This window comes from Dermacentor albipictus, chromosome 7 (assembly GCF_038994185.2).
Source record: "Dermacentor albipictus isolate Rhodes 1998 colony chromosome 7, USDA_Dalb.pri_finalv2, whole genome shotgun sequence".
Classification (NCBI taxonomy): Eukaryota; Metazoa; Arthropoda; class Arachnida; order Ixodida; family Ixodidae; genus Dermacentor; species Dermacentor albipictus.
This window is the reverse complement of record NC_091827.1, coordinates 693,010-712,502: the sequence shown is the minus strand read 5'-3', so window position 1 is coordinate 712,502 and position 19,493 is coordinate 693,010. Positions and strand designations below refer to the sequence as shown.

Genomic DNA, 19,493 nt, shown 5'->3' with positions numbered 1-19,493 from the left:
ATTTCGTTCACGTTGATCATCTGCGTCTAGCCACTTATTCCCAGCACGCAGATACGTCTACCCCATCCCAGCCAGCCATTCCAGAGCACCTGCCATACGCGGGCCCCCAGACAGTCCCGGCGGGTATCCCCGGGAGCATGACGGGTGTGCCCCAGTGGGACCAGCTCATGGAGGGAAACCGTCAGCCAATGGGTTAACGAAAGCATCTTCAAATAATTCCTGAGGATGAGGCAACCGTTCAGCCTACGAGCTCCACACCAGCACGGCCCCCATGCCAGGCACCCATCCAGCCCACGTCATCCGAGTCCCCTGCCGTACCACGTAGAAGTTCACGACTGCGGCACCAACCTGTTCGTTACGAGTCGGAGGACTTTGGCAAAGGAACTTGTGGGGGAAGGAATGTGATAGCGCCGACAGGCGTCGTTCAGTGTCGGTTATCAGAAGCGGATAAGCAACCGCCAGCGTGTACAAGAAGCACGCGCTGTTCCGAATAAACCATTCTCTGTTCCGGAGCTCGTTGGCCTACTTGCTCGTCACGCTGAGCGCCTGCACGCGTCATCATCCGCGCAGTACATAACAGTTGCCTGTTGTTGAAATAAGGCAGCAGCTGCGCTCAAACATAGCATTATCAAGAAGCGTAATCGTTGGCCAATTTTTTTTCTTGCGACACTCCAGGCGCATTTCTGCCGTCGCCGTCGAGGTTCCGTATGAGCGAAAGCGTGTGAGGGTGAGCCTGCGAACGCGGTTCAATCTCGCGTGCACGAGCGAGGTGGTGGTGGTGATAACTTTATTGCACACAGGGGAGTTGCGGACATGCAGGTCCTTGGGCCCCCACACGGCCCCAGTGCACTCAAACGTTCATGTCCCGGAGGCTCATGACGCTGGCAGCCCGGCCTGTGGCGATGGCTTGCTTGGCTGGGTCCTCGGAGCGCAGTAGGGTCTCCCAAGTAGTAGGGTGCTCCAGGCCCCGCGGGGGAGGATCCGCCGGGCAGAGGAAAAGGATGCGATCGAGAGTGGCTTTGGGGTGGTGGCATAGGGTACAGGAGGGGTCGGTGTGGACGTGGTGATAGCGCGAGCGTATATAAGGGGAGGGTAAGGTGCGTGTTTGGAGCCGCCTCCAGAGTGTCTGGTGATACATGGAGCTCATATGGGTCCCTGCCCACTCTGGGAGTCCAGCGAGGCTGCCAACGCTTTAGCCCGAGGCTCTCTCAACCGGGCACCGGGGCAACGGCGGCCTCCGATCCAGGGTTCTCAGGGGAGCGCATGCATTCATTCAGTGAACTGACGCAAGCCTGCAAAGCCGAGCATCGGCTCTACCGCCCCCCCCCCCACATCCCTCCCTCGCGAGCGAGGCCAATGCCTCCTTTACTAGATGCCAGCCGCGTTGCTCGCTTTCCCATTGCGGCGGTGGTTCCCTTCGTTGAAGTTAGTTCAGCATAAATTCCGTGAGGCGGCGCTCGTTGCCTTTTCAACTTCCGGCGGATGTGGCAGCGGCGGCTGAATGCTCCGCGGGCGCTTTATATTGCGGCGTCTGTTAGCGAGCGTTATCACGGGCCTCCGAGATGGCAACAGACGCCATGGTAATCTCGGAGGCCGCAGCACGTGATCTAGGTTGCAGACGTCCGCCACAAGCGGCGCTCGTTGCCTTTTCGCGGTAAAGTCCCTTGATAATTTGGAAGTACCGCCACTCTTTGAACTCTGCCGCCGCCGCGCCACCTCCTCGCCTCCTCCTCACCCCTTGCGTGTCCCCCCCGCGGCAACCAGTTTTGCCCCCGTTTTTCTGCACGACGATTGGTCTCCCTGCCGTTGCCCTTGGAAACGCGCGGATCTTGAGTTTTGCCAATGCCTCCTTTACTAGATGCCAGCCGCGTTGTCCGTAAACTCGGTTCCTGGCCCTCTCCCTTTACTCTCCTCCGCGAAAAGGCAACGAGCGCCGCTTGTGGCGGACGTCTGCGTCACGTGCTGCGGCCTCGGAGATTACCATGGCGTCTGTTGCCATCTCGGAGGTCCGCATCCGCCGGAAGTTGAAAAGGCAACGAGCGCCGCCTCACGAAATTTATGCTGAACTAACTTCAACTAAGCGTGGCCTTCGCGATCGGCTCCGGCGGCGCGCCGTTGCTGCGAATCGCGGAGGCCACGAACTAAGGGAACCGCCGCCGCAATGGGAAAGCGAGCAACGCGGCTGGCATCTAGTAAAGGAGGCATTGGTTTTGCTTGTGTTTTTCTTTTTCGTTCGCGCCATTTTCCTCCTGAGCACGGCTGGCTCGGTGCTTTAGCTCAGTGTAGCGAACGTTGTGCGCAGTGTTTCTGGTCTATGTGCTAGCGCTATGCCGGGCTGTTGCGCATATAACTGCAGCAAGAAGCCTGAAGATGGTTATGCCGTTTTTATGATACCACAACGAAAGCGTAACGGCTTGCGTAGGAAGCAGTGGCTGCATGACATTGGCCGAAGCAACTTTGTTCTGACAAAGAACAGCGTTGTTTGCGAGCTGAGGAGTCTTTCTTATAGATCGTAGCAAAGCATCCCGTAATGCTGCATTTTTTTATCATTCTTCCGGCCTGCTCACCAGCGTTTTTGTTGCGGTTGTCCTCAGTATGCTTAATATTCTGGGGTGGCTCCATCACTTCGCACGTCGCTAACTGTTGTTATTCAGTCGGAAGCGCAGTATTATTGATTCTGTTTTGCGCCCTGAAAAAATTAGTGGCAAGTATCCCCGTAATATTGTAGGTGATGAGCGTTCACTAGTCAAAATTGAGCTTTTTTTAAAGTTTTAAGGCGAAAGCCATTAGATCTTTATATCTCAAGGTCGCGTTCTAAACTGGAAGTATCACGTGACCCAAGGAAGGCCAGAGGGGACCCAAAGCATGTCCACCCCTGTATGAGAGAATGATTACCCAAGTTAATTAATGAATCATTAGTGCTTGACATAAGGGGGATTAGGGAGGATTAAGGTTGATTAGAGTGTATTAAAGAAGATTAAGGTGGAATAGAGTGCATTACGAAGGACTAAGATGCATGAATAAAGATTTAGGTGCGTGGAGGAGAATTAAGGCGGATTATGGTAGATTAAGGTGAAGTGTTGATGAAAGGGTATTAAGACCGATTGGGGTGCATTGGGGTGCATGAACAACAATCCAATCACTAATCAATCATTACTTTGGTAATCATCTCTTATACGCGGCTGCACATGCTTTGGTTCGCTTCCCGCCTTCCTTCGGTCACGTGATATTTTCTGTAGCTCACAACGGGACCTTGAAACAGAGGTCTAAGGCTTTCTCTTAATAAGCCGCACACAAAGGGATGTGTCACAAGCAATACTAGACCAGACGCACGAAGTAAAGCATCTGATCATGTGGCAGAAAAATTGTCTGGAGTATAGAACTCGCCTCAAAGCTCCCTTTAAATCACTATACCCCGTTCATACGGCTTTAAGAAAAAAACCAACCTCCTCATAAACGTTGCCTCCAGCATTATCGATGCTGTTATTAGCATTTCTCAAAATTTTCAACCCCACTGGGGCGCGCAATTGGCCCAATATAACACGCCTCCATAGAATCCTGCGGCCCGTCCGCGGGAGCCCAGGAGGAATAGCGTGCCGTGCGCAGCCGACGGGCGAGGAGAATCGAGGAGGAAAGCGCCGTCAGGAGGAGAGTGTCGCTACTTTCAAATTATCAAGGGGCTTTATTTCGCGGAGGAGAGAAACGGGAGAGGGCCAGGAACCGAGTTTACGGACAACGCGGCTGGCATCTAGTAAAGGAGGCATTGGCGAGGCACGCCGCCCAGATGCATGCCCTCTCCTGTGGCGCGCGCGGCAAGGGGTCAGATGAGGGAGGAGGGGCGTTCTTCTGCGGCGGCTCAGAGTGGAGACAACCGTGGCGTCTACTACGGCGTTGGCCATGCGAATCACGGACGCGGTAGTCGACGCCTTTGGCGTCCGCCGTAAGGACGCATTGCGGGCGCTCGTGAGTCTTGAAAGCGATCATCGATGTGGCCAAAGTGCGCTCCCGCGCGGGCCTCATCTTCAAAGCTATCTGCGATGTTTGCAGAGTGCGCGTAGTGCCGGTAGCTTCGTGTGCGCTGTGCTTTCGACGTTTCGTTCTCGTTGAAGCGACAGATGCACGAAGGTCAATTGGCTCGCGGTTGCTGCCGCGATTGCTAACTCCAGCGTTTTCACAGACAGTTTTCGTTATCATCGAGCGAGATGTGTTCATGTTTACGTGTGCGCGCGTGACACCGTGCTGGTTAATTTACTTAAAACACGTTGACTGGCTAGTTGGTTTGAATCCATGACAGAATATGTAAGCGCGACTTGACAAGGACGTACAAAGAAGCAGACACACAAAGACAGCGCTGTCTCTGTGTTTGTGTCTTTCTACGTACTCGTTGAGTCACGCTTACATACTATATTATTGTTAAATTTAGTTAGTAAGCGAATGTTTACATGTATATACGGCCGATAAAACTGCTGTCCTTACTTGGTACAACTATCTACTAATTCGCTATCGCAATCGCTGTTTCGCATTTCGAGCGGAACTCCGAATTTTTTCATTCGAGCCTTCAGGGACTTCAGAAGAATCTTTATTTTGAGTGCGCTAGTCTAAAGACAAGAGAAATAAGAATTAGTTTTGCTCTAGGGCACTGAACCGCAGCTAGGACAAAATTTGTTGCATATTGTTGACAAGGCAAATCCTGTATTGACTGACGGAAACAAAGTACTAAATTAGCGAGCGTTGACGTTCGGCATTTGTGGATAAAACATACTTGCGATTTCGAAAGCGCAATGAGAGTTGAGGACAAGCCAGTGGACACACACCAGCGCTGACTTCAGCACAGGATTTATTAGAAACAGGTGCACATACTTATAGGCATGCATGTCGCTACCATGTGGAAGCCGATGCTATGCACGTAGTACATCGCAATAGAAAAAGAATAGTTATTTTCATAATAAAGCGAGCGGAGGCATATTCATGCACGTGTCATTTAAGCTCGCTATTTTCGCTGCTTCAATAATCAGCCCAGTGTTTGAGTAGACACATGCATGCGTACGCGACAGATTATTTCTAAAACAACGGCTCTAAACCAGACGTGTTGCAATGCACAGCCATGGTTGCTGTGTTATCATAATCTGTCGTCTAGACAACGTCCAGTCTGGCCTATATGTAGACTATTCCACATGAAATTTCGTACACTGCACGATATCTGCAGTTAACAAAGCGCGTTCTGTGACGTTTGCCACAGCCAAGTTAGCGGCAGGGTTTATTATGATTATACATAGTTTATCTAACTTGCAGGAGGCTGGAAAGGCTTTTCGCTAAACATGAGAGCTTTATTTTAAGCGCATAGATGACAGCAAGGTGAACCTTTAGATACATTGAGCACTACATGGTTATTATTAAGTGCCACAATGAATCTAAGAAGTCCTATGCTCTTAACTTTAGACACATTCAAATATTGTGTGAAGCCTCTCGCCCGAACCCATGAACTACCTTCCGCAGAGGGCGCGCTATGGTACCTTGACATTGTTTTTACATTTAATCCTGACCAGTTATGCTGACAGTACACGTCACGCGAGAACAAACAGCCTCCGAGTTTTAACTTTCGTCCTTTTCCAAGCTTGTCAAAAGGGGCATCATTAGCCTATGTTTCATGCGCATAGGTAGTCATGTAGCCATTGAATGATGGAAAGCTTCCTACGTCAGTCTACTGGTCTCTGAGAAGCGGGGAATCCCGTTAAAATTTCAATGGCTCAGCCCTTTATAATTTTTTTCTTGTAAGCGTGCAGACATCGCGGTCGCCGTAGGTGACCGCAAGATATTTACTGTACCTTACCTATGCAAGATTTTTTCCAACTTAAAAAAAATATATAGGCAAACGTGGTAATGGCAAGGTTGCCTTTACCGCTCAGCGCAGTGTTCACAACCAACTAGCCCAACAGGCAGCCGTGCTAAGGATAAACGACGAATGCTCGAGCGTGCGGTAAAACTTGACGCCTTAATTAAGTTTGTCTGCAGGTAGACCTATTCGATTACGCCAGCATTGCAAAAGCAGCGTTTGTGAATGATGAGCAAAAATGTTAAAGTGAAGGAACAAGTTCACCCTGTGATAACTAAGTTACTTTATAACATTTCGATATATCTCTTCCTCAGATAGAAACAAAGCTTTAAAGGCACAATGTTTGGCTTCTGGGACTTTTGTACTGAACTCATTTTTATTTAATATAAGGAGATAAATTCAAATTCTGCTTTCTCAAAACATAGAGCTGAACTGGATTTAAACGAAACAACTTTCATGCAAATGGGTCCGTCAGTTGATTAATAGGGGCCGTCCTCACGTTTCCCGTGTACCTGATTGGAGAAATAAGAAGTGGAGATCTCTGCGAACCGTTATTTGTTCTGGGCTCTGGTGAGCCACTAGGTTTGCACGTCCTTATTACCCCGTTGCCACAAACCCGCAAGGTTAGCAGAGCCGTGTCAAGCAATCACCGGCCTCTGGTGACGTGTTCTGCTACCTTCTTTCGCGGCAGAACAGATAGCGAGCATGCAAGAAATTGACGATTACCACAGTGTCCTCTTACCTTGGCTTCGACTGGCTCCATTCCTGTAGCACAGGACGCGGTCGGCGCTGCCAGAGCCTCGTTTGTCGCATGGGGCTTAGGACTTTCTACGTAGTGCGGAACTAGAAAAAGAAAGCGTAGGAAACATGACGCTAAAAAACAAAAAAGAGAAGGCACAATGAGAAATTGATCTCGACAAGCTTCGCAAGGATGGACGTATAACACGAAATAAGACGCGCTTTTTGCTGCACGGATGGCAGTGACGTACGACTTAGTATGAACAATAGACAGTTTTAGTTACACGTACGTAGAGGCGTCACGTACGCAAACGTGAAAAGCCTGCGTACCTTACGTGCACGCCATCTGAAACGCTTTTAGCTACACGTACGCGACGCACGCCAAGAGGGACCCCGTAGCCCCATCTATCGGGAAATGTGAACACGGCGGTAGCCAATTCAATCCTGTCGCCGTGTTTCGATACGAGCCGTCTGCGCGCGCGCGGACCGCTATCGCTTGTTCGTGATCTTGCGGAACTCCCGCGCGAAGCTGTCTACATGCGCAAAAAACGCACGCAAAGAATTGAATCTCACGTACATCCGTGAGACGCGCGCGCGCCCGCTACGTTCTACGCATGCGCACTGCTCACACGTAGACGCTCTACGTACTGTTGTGCCATTGCCACAAGCCCGGATTCCGAATCTGCAAGATGCAGAATTTATCCTGCGAGCGCCCAAATTCTCCCTTGACAAGTCGAGATGCTGAGCCGTCAGGCAGCCGTGTCCTGCGGAGAAGCATCGGCAGGCAACATGTTCAAACGTGTCAGCAAGTGCCAGACAGCCCGGCGCCGCACCTCCCTTTTCATGGAGGTCACCGCGCGCGCGAACTTTGAACCGGGTGGCCAGCGCGGTCGCTGGTTGGACCTCTCGGACGACCGCCGAGTGCTGACTTTGTATTGGGCCGTTTGAGTGACAATGGTTCCTCGGGGATTATAAAAGCCGCGACGCGCCGCCTGAAAAACCGGATCCGCCGACCCACCGGGAGCACAGTGCCGCTCTCGACTGGGGTGAGATGTGTCACGCGTTTTCGCCGGACGTCGCCGTGCGGGAACAGTCGCGTTTGTGTGAGCTCTCGGCCCCAGTGCCGATCCGATCTTGTCCTGTACAATGACCTGTATATAATGTATAAAATCCCTTTCGTTATTCTCATCGACGCCTGGCTCGGAGTCTTCGCTACCAACGCTCTGTCACGAAACGGGTGACGAGCGCTACGGGACCACAAAGTCGTAATAGTGGTGCAGCGGTGCACAGTCGTAACAGTGGTGGCAGCGGTGGGATGTCGTAACAGTGGATGGCAGCTACGGGATTGACCGGCATCAGCTACCTCGGCGCGGTGAGTGCGTGAAGTTTACCTCAAACACCAGACTTTCTCTGACACAGGTTATAGTAGCTTAGGGAAGGATTTGGTGTTGCATTGTGATAACCTTGTGTGTTTCAAGCCTAGTAAGAGTGTTTTGAAAACCAGGGGATGCTGAGGGGTGTGAAATACTTGCAGATGTCTTACTAGTAGCCACGGTGTAAGAATAGGATAGGTGTGCGAACGGCGGCCGCTAAACATGGAGCGGCAGTGCCCAACACTGGTGCATGTTTTGTTCACTCTCCGACAGGTGGCGCGACATTGTTAGGGGCCTACATTGGTTATGTTAGCGCCGCTCGCTCCTATCCCAACGCGGCTCGGCATTTCTTTTTCTGGTGTCAGGCGTGCACATGTGAGTGTGATGGGCAAGAAATGTTTTGTTCCCCGCTGCAGAACGGGTTACAAAGGCTGTACGGAGAAACTGTCTCTCTTTTCTCCACCGAAAGACGAAGAACGCTTGAACCTTTGGCGTCGAGCTATCCCAAGGAAGGATCGAGTCCTTCAGCCGAATGATCACGTCTGCGAAAAGCACTTCGAGCCTCACCTTGTGTCCAAGACCTGGACAGCGCACTACAAAGGACACGTCTTGGTGAGTGCTCCGCGAAAGGCATCGCTGGCGAGCGATGCTGTTCCCACAAGATTTCCCGACTGCCCGGCTTACCTATCTAAAACAGTGAAAACAAGGAAGCGCCCGGCGGAAAGACAACCGTGGTCGCAGTCGAAAAGAAAATGCGCTTCATCAAAAGATTGTAACGAGCAAGAAGCCTCGTGTAGCAGTGACAGTGGTGGCGTTAATGGGAGCTCGTTTCAAGCGTTGCCGAGTGCACCGGAGCACGACATGGATGCGTTTGAAGAGCAGACATGTGATAATATGCCTCAATCTGCTGGACCTAGCTCATCCCTGGAATCTGCGTTCGCAAGCTTGTTCGGCGATTTACCACGGTCGTTTCTTCCGTCAAAATCATGGGGATACCACCTGCTCGACTTTGGAGAAGTAAAAAGCGTCGTCTTCTCCCAACTGGAGCGCACCAAAGTACCTGTAAGCCGTTTACTGTCAGATGCAGGCCTATCGCCAGTGAGCACCGCATCTTCGTTCGTAACCACTAAAATTGTTGAAATTCATGAAGATATGCTGGCAAACATAACCGTGATGGGCAGGTCAGTTTCAATGGCAGATGTGCACTTTGAAGGTACTTTAACAACTATGGATGACGTTAAGGCTTTCTTAGAGCACGTTGATAAGACAAAACTGTGCAGTGGTGGACCGAGCACTCTGGAGTACCCGCACGCTGAAACAAAATGCGCATATCTGGACAACAACCAGAGATGGCGGCACAAGAGATGCTCTATTGTTCTTGACCCTAGTGACTCGAACTTATTAGTATGTCACAAATGTTCTGGCCTTTCAAACGTCCTGCGAATGCACCAGAAAAGAACAGAAGAAAGAAAGCGCAGGCTTAGGCCTTCAGGTACGCGTCCGTTGACTTCATACCAGAGCAAGGACAAAGTTGCAGCACTGCGTCGGGCAAATTATGCTCTGAAAAGGTCGAAAAATCGTCTGCTCAACCGCTTTAAAAAAATGTCGGCGGAGCTTGCAGAAGCTCGTATCCACATGCAAAAAATGTCAGAAGAAGAACTGGGTGAGAAACTACGCAGAATAGATCTCCCTAGTGCTCAGCTGACTGTGGTAAAGGAGTGCGTAGCAGCAGCGAGGTTCACGAACAAAAAAAGCAGACGGTACACAGAGGATTGGCTTCTGATGTGCTTGCTGTTGCACATACGCAGCCCATCTGCATACTCGTTCCTGCGAGATAATGAGGTGCTCCCCCTTCCTTGCGTTACGACGGTGCGCAAGTACCTGAGCATGATAAGAGTCAGGTGTGGCTTTGACAAGAGGTTTTTCACGGCCTTTAAGAAGAAGATGACCACTAAAGACGATTTTTAACGCCACGGGATACTTGTTTTCGACGAAATGCGCGTCCGAAAGGAAATTCGAGTTCATTCGAAGACGATGACATACAGTGGCTTCACTGATTATGGAGACTCTTCAGAGGCCCCCGACGACCTTGCTGACCACGGGCTTGTATTTACCTTTCGGTCATTTGGCGACAAGTACTCTCAGCCGATAGCTGTGTTTGCAAGCAAGGGCCCCACAAAGGGAGCTGTACTCGCTCAGCTCGTCTTAAAAGCAATATTTTTGCTTGAAGATGCGGGAGCCTTAGTCGACGCAGTCGTCTGTGATGGCGCAAGTACGAACCGTGCGATGTGGAAGGAATTCGGCGTCACTGGAGCATTGCAACATACCCGGAACTACTTCATCCACCCCGTTGATGAAAAACGCAACGTATATGTGTTTTCTGACGCACCCCATCTTTTGAAATGCGTTCGGAACCGTTTGCTTTCACAGAAAGTGTTGTGCGTAAATGGCGATCGTGTTCACTGGGCACATTTTGACAGGCTGTTTATGGAGGATTCTAAACAGCCGGGAAATTTGCGTGTTTGCCCCAAATTGACTCTGTCCCACATCAACCCTTCAACGACCGAAAAAATGCGGGTGAAGTTGGCCACTCAATTGTTCAGCTTGAGTGTATCGAAAGGCTTGGAATTCTACTCGAAGAGAGGCACAAAAGGGCTCGAAAATGTCAAGGCAACAGTAGAATTCACACTAAGGTTTAATGATCTTTTTGATGCTCTTAACCGAAACCATCCAAAGGAAAGCATCACTGTTGGCAGCCGAGATTTGAGGGTCCTGGCCTCATCGTTGCATTGGTTAAATAAATGGGAAAAAGAAGTCGTATCAGGAAAAATCTCAAGAGCAAGTTTCCTAACCGAGCAAACCGCTGAGGGCCTTCGTGTGACTATTTTGTCCGCACTGGAACTATCAAGATACCTGCTAAAGGAGTGCGGTTTCAGATATGTTTTAACAGGAAAACTTAACCAAGACGTGTTGGAACGCTTTTTTGGCATTATCCGACAGGCTGGTGGCCAAAATGACCACCCATCTATGCCCACATTTCTGCAGCTTTACAACATGTTATCAGTTTACAGTTTGATTAAACCCCCTAAATTTGGAAACTGTCAAGTTGAAAATGAATCTCGGCAAGGTGCACCTGTACTCACGCTCAAAGATTTGAAACTTGCTTTTGACGACAGTGTCAAGTCAGAAGGACACCTTAAGCAACTCAAAGAGAAGCTAGATGGCCTAGTTGCTGCTGAAGAGGAAGTTGACCATGTGTTCGACAACTTGCATGAAGCACCGGCAGCTGCAGATTGCATAATTTATTATTTAGCTGGTTTTATATGCCGCAAGTACTTGAAAAGCACAACGTGTGCAAAATGCCGTGAAGGGTTATTGGAAGAAAGCGCACTTCATCATCAGCCGGAAAGCAGCCTTGTTCTGTGTAAAACCAGGGGAGGTCTTTTGCACCCAAAGCGAAGTCTTTTTCAGTTGCTTCATGCAACGGAGATGGAATTCCACAAGCATGCGGCTCTCAGAAATGCCTATGAATTAACATTGGAAAACATGCTTGATAAGTACAAGTTTCAGTTCTCCTGTGCCGACCATAAAGAAGAAGTTATGGCTGGCGTGCTACACAGTTATGTAGCCATGAGAATGAGGCAGTTCTGCAAACAACAGAAATCTGAGGCAAAAAATAAGTCGAAGGAGCTGCGAAAGCTGTCGAAGCTTCAGTAGGTGAAAACTCTACGTTTAATGTGCTGAATTAAATGATGGGCGTCATGAACTTACCCGTGTGCGCGACATGTGTGCCAGTGTCCGGTTTGTTTATGGAACATTAACGCTTGTACGAATAATTCAGTTTATGGCATGTTCTCTGTACATGTCAAATAAATGTCAATCTGCTCAAAACTTTACTGCTTTTGCGTCCGTGGTTTTTAGATGACAGTCGTCCATATGATTGACTCACGCGGAGGAAATGCCGTCAAACCAAGGCTAGGCCATCCTGCACACTAACATCACAACAACCTCTACCAGAACATTCAACTTCAGTTATTAAAAAATGCGGCCTTCGAATAGCCACATTGGAAAGTTGTTTTGCAGTCCATTACAATTTAACTGCGAGCTTATATAGGTTACAGTACACGTAAAACTAGTTTTCGTGCGGACGTTTTGGCATTTCATCATGGTAAGGTCTGTGGTTGGGTCATGTATCGTAGCCACTAATATTTCACAAAGTTCGCTGCAGCGTCAAGGAGCCTGATCAGTATTGCCAACTACCGTTGCGCTGGACTCATTGTGCCATGCTCCTATACCGGCATGGATGAGCGCGTGCACTACATAGCTCCCGGAGAACGCTTAATGTCGTGAAACGTATGCTTCGTTCATCGCAAACAAGTTTCCGTCTCAAGCTCGAATAACATACGCATCTAGTTTACCGTAAGAAGCGAATTCGAACGTTTTATTGACGCTTTTCACATCCGCAATGACTCTCGTCCTGCTTCTCTGGTTCAAAACCAAGGCCCTTGTGTCTGTGGCGCCATCTGCCGAGGGCAAAGCGATACATGCACGACTTTTTTCCGCCGGGACGGCCTTCGTTCAGCCACCTATCCTATTCTTACACCGTGCTAGTAGCATTATAGTAGCGTACGGCAGGTATATTCAAAAAGGGTAAACAGCAGGAGGACAGTGTGAACGATGGAAAAGTACACGGTCAAGGAACTTCTCCGAATTTGTGAGGAGTTGGGCATTGAGTTGGGCTCAACCAAAAGAAAGAATGCGATCCTTGAGGTCATGAGGACTGGGGACGTAACGGCTCAGGAAGCCGGAGGCCTGGGCGGATATCAATGAACGTCGGGAAAGGGAGGAAAGGAAAGAAAAGGAACGTCGCGAGGAGGAAAAGAGCGAGAAGGAGCGTTGCGAGGAGGAAAGGGAGGAGAGGAGAGAGAGGGAACGTCGCGAGCCCGAGCTTAAAATGAAAGAGTTGGAGACCCGAAATAACTCGCCGGCGCCTAGTCCCACTTCTAATGTTCCAAGAATACGCGATGAACTTCCACCCTTTGTCATCGGAGAGGATATGGCCAAATACCTCGTGAAATTTGAGCACGTGTGCGAACGGAATAGCATTGAGCGATCCCTCTGGGCACAGAATCTGTTAGCCTTGCTTCCTGGGGAGGCATCAGACGTAATAACTTGTTTATCGAAAGAGGCGTTTGAGAGCTACAGTGATGTGAAGGAAGCGCTACTGCGGAAGTACAAATTGTCGCCCGAAGCTTTCCGGCAGAGGTTCCGGTATGCAAAAAAGGGCAAGGAGTCAAATGTAGACTTCGCGTTTCGTCTAAAAGCCGACTTGGAGGAATGGCTGAAAGGCGAAGAGGTTTACGACGACCGCGACAAAATTGTCGAATGCATCGCGTTGGAGCAGTTCTACCGTTGCATTGATGAGGATGTCCGGCTCTGGCTGCAAGGTAGGCTAAAGGAGGTTAAGCTAAACAAGGCAGCAGAGTTAGCGGAAGAGTATTACACCCGCCGCAGCTTGCACAGCAAGGCAGTGCGCGTGGAAAAAGCTGATAGAAGAGATGGGTTTTCCGGGAAGCCCGACGAACGGAAGCAAATCACGCGTCGCGAGTTTCGGGAAGACGAGTCCCTTCCCAAAGAAACTGTAAGGGAAGGACAGAATGCATCTCAGAATGATGACGATGGTCCGAAACAGCGAAACGATAGGACGCGTTCTTTTGAAAAACGGAAACCGTTAACCTGCTACAATTGCAAAAAGCAAGGGCACATCGCTGCAAGCTGCCCAGAGAGAATTGCTTTTGCAACAATACAGGAAACTCACAAAAACATACGTCTATTGGAGCCCTATGTGCAGGAAATTAAGGTAAACGGTAAGAAGTGCCGTGCACTTCGGGACTCTGCAGCAACTATGGACGTTGTTCACCCATCTTTCGTCTCCTCGAGGTATTTTACGGGAGAGTGTGCTAGGATACGGCAAGTGGCCGAGGAAGAGAGTGTCTGTTTACCGATCGCAACGGTTATCATTGAAGGAGAGTTTGGGAAACTTAATACCGAAGCCGCTGTGTCAGCCGCCCTCCCGGAGCACTTTTCCTACTTCTTCTCAAATAACTCGGAGCAGCTGTTGAAGGATCAGGGCAAATCATTCTTTGCCGACGTGGCGTACATGGCACTCACGCGATCCAAAGCGCTCCCGCTGTCGAGGGAACTTGACTTTGCGTCGGTGAGCGAAAGGCGGTGCGGCACACGAACTGATCAAGGCAACGTAAGTGGCGAGCAGGCACGGGAGAGGCAGAGCTCGGAGGCTGACCTAGGCGAGCGGGTCCTGGAAGTGAGTGGGAGTGACACGTGCAGTGCTAGCCGCGATTTGGACGCGACGCCGCGTTTAGGCGACGCGGGCTCCACACTCGCTCCGGTTTCCGCCAGCCGGCAGAAGCAGGCGGCAGTTGAAAGGGAAACTCTTGATTCGCGAGCAACAGGAAGACTGTTCACTAGCCGATCTGAGGAAGAGCGTCAAACGGGGAGTGAAAAAAAAAGAGGGTTTCATTTGGCAAGGAATCTGGCTTATTGTACCGCCGCTACACTGATAAGCAGGGTCGCAAATATAAGCAGCTTCGGATTCCGCGAAAATATCGCTGGGAAAAATGAATGACCTCATTTGCTTCCTCAGTAGTATGTTTTCGGTCCAAGCGATTTCAAGGGGACCATTCTATTTGTCGTTATTATTGCTGATTATTAATTGTTCATGATATTTCGGTGTGTTGTTAATTTGAAAACTGGTTGTTTGAGCCTTGTGTACCAGAAAGTACACCTGCCTCTTGTTGCAGCGGGAGCAAAAAGAGGGATAGCAATGTAGTTAGGTTGATTTGGATTATGGCCTTGTCTGGTGTTTGACGGGAGACAGAGGGCAGTTGTTCGTGTTGGGTGTTGCCTTTTGCCGGTCGGTTTTGCAAGCTGCAGAACGACCAACCGGGACCAGTGGCGAGAAGCAAGGGCTTAGGAATGACCGAATGGAGCTGGTCGAGTGCCTTGGCGACAACGCGGTGAGCAGAGCTCCTGTCCTGGCGAGTCGGACCTGGGCACGTGAAGTTACCTGGCGTCCCGACAATGGACGTGAACTTTGACGAGCCTGACGAACGTGCGCGCCTGGCATCCGAGCCACGTGGAGGCAGCTCGTCTTCCCGGCGCCTTATCTGAGGGCGGGGATGCTGTTGTGCCATTACCACAAGCCCGGATTCCGAATCTGCAAGATGCAGAATTTATCCTGCGAGCGCCCAAATTCTCCCTTGACAAGTCAAGATGCTGAGCCGTCAGGCAGCCGTGTCCTGCGGAGAAGCATCGGCAGGCATCATGTTCAAACGTGTCAGCAAGTGCCAGACAGCCCGGCGCCACACCTCCCTTTTCATGGAGGTCACCGCGCGCGCGAACTTTGAACCGGGTGGCCAGCGCGGTCGCTGGTTGGACCTCTCGGACGACCGCCGAGTGCTGACTTTGTATTGGGCCGTTTGAGTGACAATGGTTCCTCGGGTATTATAAAAGCCGCGACGCGCCGCCTGAAAAACTGGATCCGCCGACCCACCGGGAGCACAGTGCCGCTCTCGACTGGGGTGAGATGTGTCACGCGTTTTCGCCGGACGTCGCCGTGCGGGAACAGTCGCGTTTGTGTGAGCTCTCGGCCCCAGTGCCGATCCGATCTTGTCCTGTACAATGACCTGTATAGAATGTATAAATTCCCTTTCGTTATTTTCATCGACGCCTGGCTCGGAGTCTTCGCTACCAACGCTCTGTCACGAAACGGGTGACGAGCGCTACGGGACCACGAAGTCGTAATAGTGGTGCAGCGGTGCAAAGTCGTAACAGTACGCAAAGCCTCTACGTACGTGTAACTAAAACTGTCTAATATCAACGCTAGGCGAACAGCCTGGATCTAACATTAACACAAAAGGACTTGTCTTCGACAAGACCAAGTTGTCTTGTCGAAACGTTGGCTTCATGCCATGTTCCGACACTATTGATCACCTCAACTATCTCTCTTGCTGTGCCCTTGTATAGATACTATGATTTATCAAACGCACAACTGCGCTGACATCGCCACCGATGAACCTATTTGAAATATGTTAATATTTTCAAGACAAAATTCAAGTGTCGTGACCATTCGCGTTCCGTTAGTTCTTTACGTACAGGCTTTCGAAATGCCTAAAATCGCTAAATGAACGCGCTGAATTTGCTACGGGATAATTATGGGCAAAAATAGAGATTTATGTTTTGTAAACGGCACATACTATAACGTTTAAAGCAAATGAAATGCCCCACATTAAAGATTCTGTTAAATACTTTTGTTTTTGCCTGCACGATTGAAGTCCGATCCACAAATGCTTTTGTTTCAAAGCAATGTACAATACGTCACTTTATCCGCATTATATGTTTGAGCAAGTACTCTTAACACAATTCAGCCTCATTTGTCCGCTCTACGTTTCTACTTGATGATGATTACCGAAATTTCGTTTTTCTGAAAAAAAATATCTAAAGGCATAAATAAGTCTGCTCCCAACAGTTATTAACATTCTCTTGTAGATGCAACCTAATTCAAATCAGTTTAGCGCTTCTTAAGCTGAACATTTCCACGTTCCCGGAGCCCTTAAGCAGAGAGGACAAGAGTTGAAATGTCTTCGATATGTTCACGTTGATAAAACTAACATGAACCGTGGGCACACGAGTGCATCAACATGTTCGAATACCTCTTATGTGTTTTTACCCGAATATACGTTCTGCCGGGCATCCCAGTTGCTGCTACTCTAGGGGCCTCAGCCCATCATTACTGGCACCTCCCAGGAGGCCTGTGAAATTAGCGTCAAGGCCTTCGCTTGTAACAGCCCAAAAGGAGCACTGTGCACATTGGAAGGATCTAAGAATTTCCTTATGCAGCTTCGCTGTCCTTGACGCATGAAGTTCAACAAGGCTGATTATATTGGGCTAGTTGGTACGGTTTACTCATAATGGCAATGCCTATAGCGCTATTCAAAAAGACAGGGACGTGACAGAGACACAGGACAGCTCTGCGACCGATTATGGATTTGACATTATGAGTTGATTTATGAGTTGCTCGTAATACGTACATGTGCGAAGGTTGTTTTGTAATTAGACATGACACGCAAGAACCTTCAGATAGAATGATACAGACAACTTGATGTCGGACGTAAAATTTTGAGTGGTTACGTATTTCGGAGGTACATGTGAGGCACGAGAGTCACTTAAAAAGTGGCTAATTCAAGAACCATTGCAGAAGCTAAACTACTCGCAACTCGCAATCGCGAGTAACAATTTAAAGTAATATTCGAAGACGCTTACAACTACGCAGTAAAGCCGGAGGTAACGCAAGGAGTCGAGCGACGTGGTTCTGAACGTCCATTCGTGTAGATTGTGGGCAACATGGGTCGAACAAGGGATATCTAATGCCCCTAAATAAAATAAAGGTAGCGCCATCTCCTCTCTCCTCCTGCGCCGACGTTGGCTCCCCCTACGTGGAGCCTAACTAGGAGACGCTGTCCGAATGAAACGCTGTCGCTACGTGTCGCTCGCGCTTTGGAGGCCGTGTTTTGATCGGAATTTTTTTACAGTATATTGTCACGTGGTAGTGACGGTGAAGAAAGAAGCAGTACGGTGGAATACAAAACTAGCTTTTATTGGGCGAACCTGTGCCCACAAAACAGGCTACACTTATAGCACAACGAAAGCGGCGAACACGCTCGGCGATCGTCGAAAATCTGATCAGCCGGTCAAGCGCGTCGGCTTTTATAGATCAGTCGTCGAATGTTCCAGATTAACTGATGGGACCCGCGTGTCTTCCACAAAGTTCTACACCATTCGTGTCACGCGATGAAATCTGATAACACAAGGTTCGGCGACAACAGACACGCGGATAGAAGCGTCGATAACTTTCCAGAAACGTCGGATACATGCAGGCGCGTCCCTTGCTCTGCGATTACAGTTGTTAAGCGGCGAAACGTGGTTGCGCGATAAAGATAAGTACACGTGTCAATATCGTGACTAGCTGCCGACACATCAAGAGAGGCCGTCTGAATGTTGCTGCGCTTGGTTGGCTCTACTTATTCGTGCTGCTCTCTCGTTTCAGTGCCAACGAGGCGGCGAGAAGACAGCGTTTCAGCTGCGTCTCAGCAACGCCGCACTCGGCCACTTTCGTAGGTCGCTTTTCAAGAAACGGGACCACGCGCCTCTCTGCTCCGCTAATGAGAACACAAAGCGCGAACCTCTATCAGCAGTACTCTTTTGGGGCATCGTAGAACGCTTTCAACTTGTGGTCGCCGCACCGTCACCGCTTCGTTACGTACGGCGATACACTCAAAAGGTTTTGTTCGCATACACTGAGGCCAAACAACGACAACACGATGGAATGTATATGACCGAGTCGACAAAGAGCACGTGCGTTTGAAGACGGCCTGATTGAAGTCGGGCAAACACGTTGCAAATAAACGCAGTGCGAACACGCGGTACTTAAGAGAGCGAAAAACTAACGAATCCGCATACAAGTGGCAGCATATGAGATTAGTGTTGAGCGAAGAATAGCTAGCTTAGCTCACGCAGCCCAGGCCATTGCGGTGGGTTGAAATCAGCCCGGCTGATTCTTTGAAGGCAGACCTTCTCCTGTGCCGCATCTCGCTTCGCAGACGGAATCTGGAAGAGTCACTTGCCGTCCGTTTCACGTGCAGTGCATCCGACGGCAGAGCACCGCGAACACGCAACTGCGCTACTAAAACACAAAGGAGGTGCGAAATGCGGCGTCGGCATAAAGCCCCTCATTGCGTCAGCGTACGCCACTCGCAATGATTGGCACCGCTGTGCCGATGGAAGTAAAATCAAGCAAGAAAATAGCGCGTGACGACGTGACAGGACGGCCGACCGTCGACGGAAAGCGCAGGGGAGGAGGACGGCGGCAATCTTCAAAGGATGGAGCTACCTTTATTTCATTTAGGGGCATTAGGTATATCGCTGGAGCCAACGTGTTGGCAAGAGGAATTGTTTAGGGCCAGGGTGGCGCCAGACAAGTTGCCTTGTTGAAACTGTTGAGGTTGCTATCATCATTATTATCATAGCCACCTTGCAGCAATGATCATAACGGTTCGGTAGCGAGCAGGCCCGGCCTGCTCGAACACGGCACAGCACCAACTTCCTCCATGCTTACGGAAATCATTGAACTCAGAGACGCCCACATGCAGTGGCTTCTGGGAATGAACTATGTCTTTTTACTATCCAATAAAGCATATATATATATAGATAATACAGAGGGTACGACACGCCACCCCACGACACTGATGATAACGATGATAACAACCTCTACAGAAACGTTGGCTCAAGCGGCACTTGTTGTCTAATGTTGATCACTGAATGTTGATGTTGTTGTCTGTCTTCCTGTGATCCTGTCTTGTAAGGTATACGTGCAGATTGTATTTTTTAGTTCGCGATGGGGGAACACGTGATCACACAAGCTTTGGAAAAAAAGTAAACAGTCAGCAAGTGGCAAAACAACATGAACAGGA

At 49.7% G+C, this 19,493-nt stretch overlaps 2 protein-coding genes across 6 annotated transcripts in view; one reads left to right on the top strand and one right to left on the bottom strand.

Annotated features, from left to right (window-relative positions):
- The window catches only part of LOC135918024 (uncharacterized), a 474,504-nt gene that overhangs the window by 115,513 nt on the left and 339,498 nt on the right, over positions 1 to 19,493 (top strand). The window lies entirely within an intron of this gene.
- LOC135918026 (uncharacterized) overlaps positions 1 to 19,493 on the bottom strand; it is a 194,978-nt gene that overhangs the window by 45,480 nt on the left and 130,005 nt on the right. For both annotated transcript variants that reach the window (XM_065451698.2, XM_065451697.2), the window contains exon 6: positions 6,576 to 6,676. In XM_065451698.2, the coding sequence (XP_065307770.2) occupies positions 6,576 to 6,676 (101 nt within the window). The remainder of the gene's footprint in view (positions 1 to 6,575; positions 6,677 to 19,493) is intronic.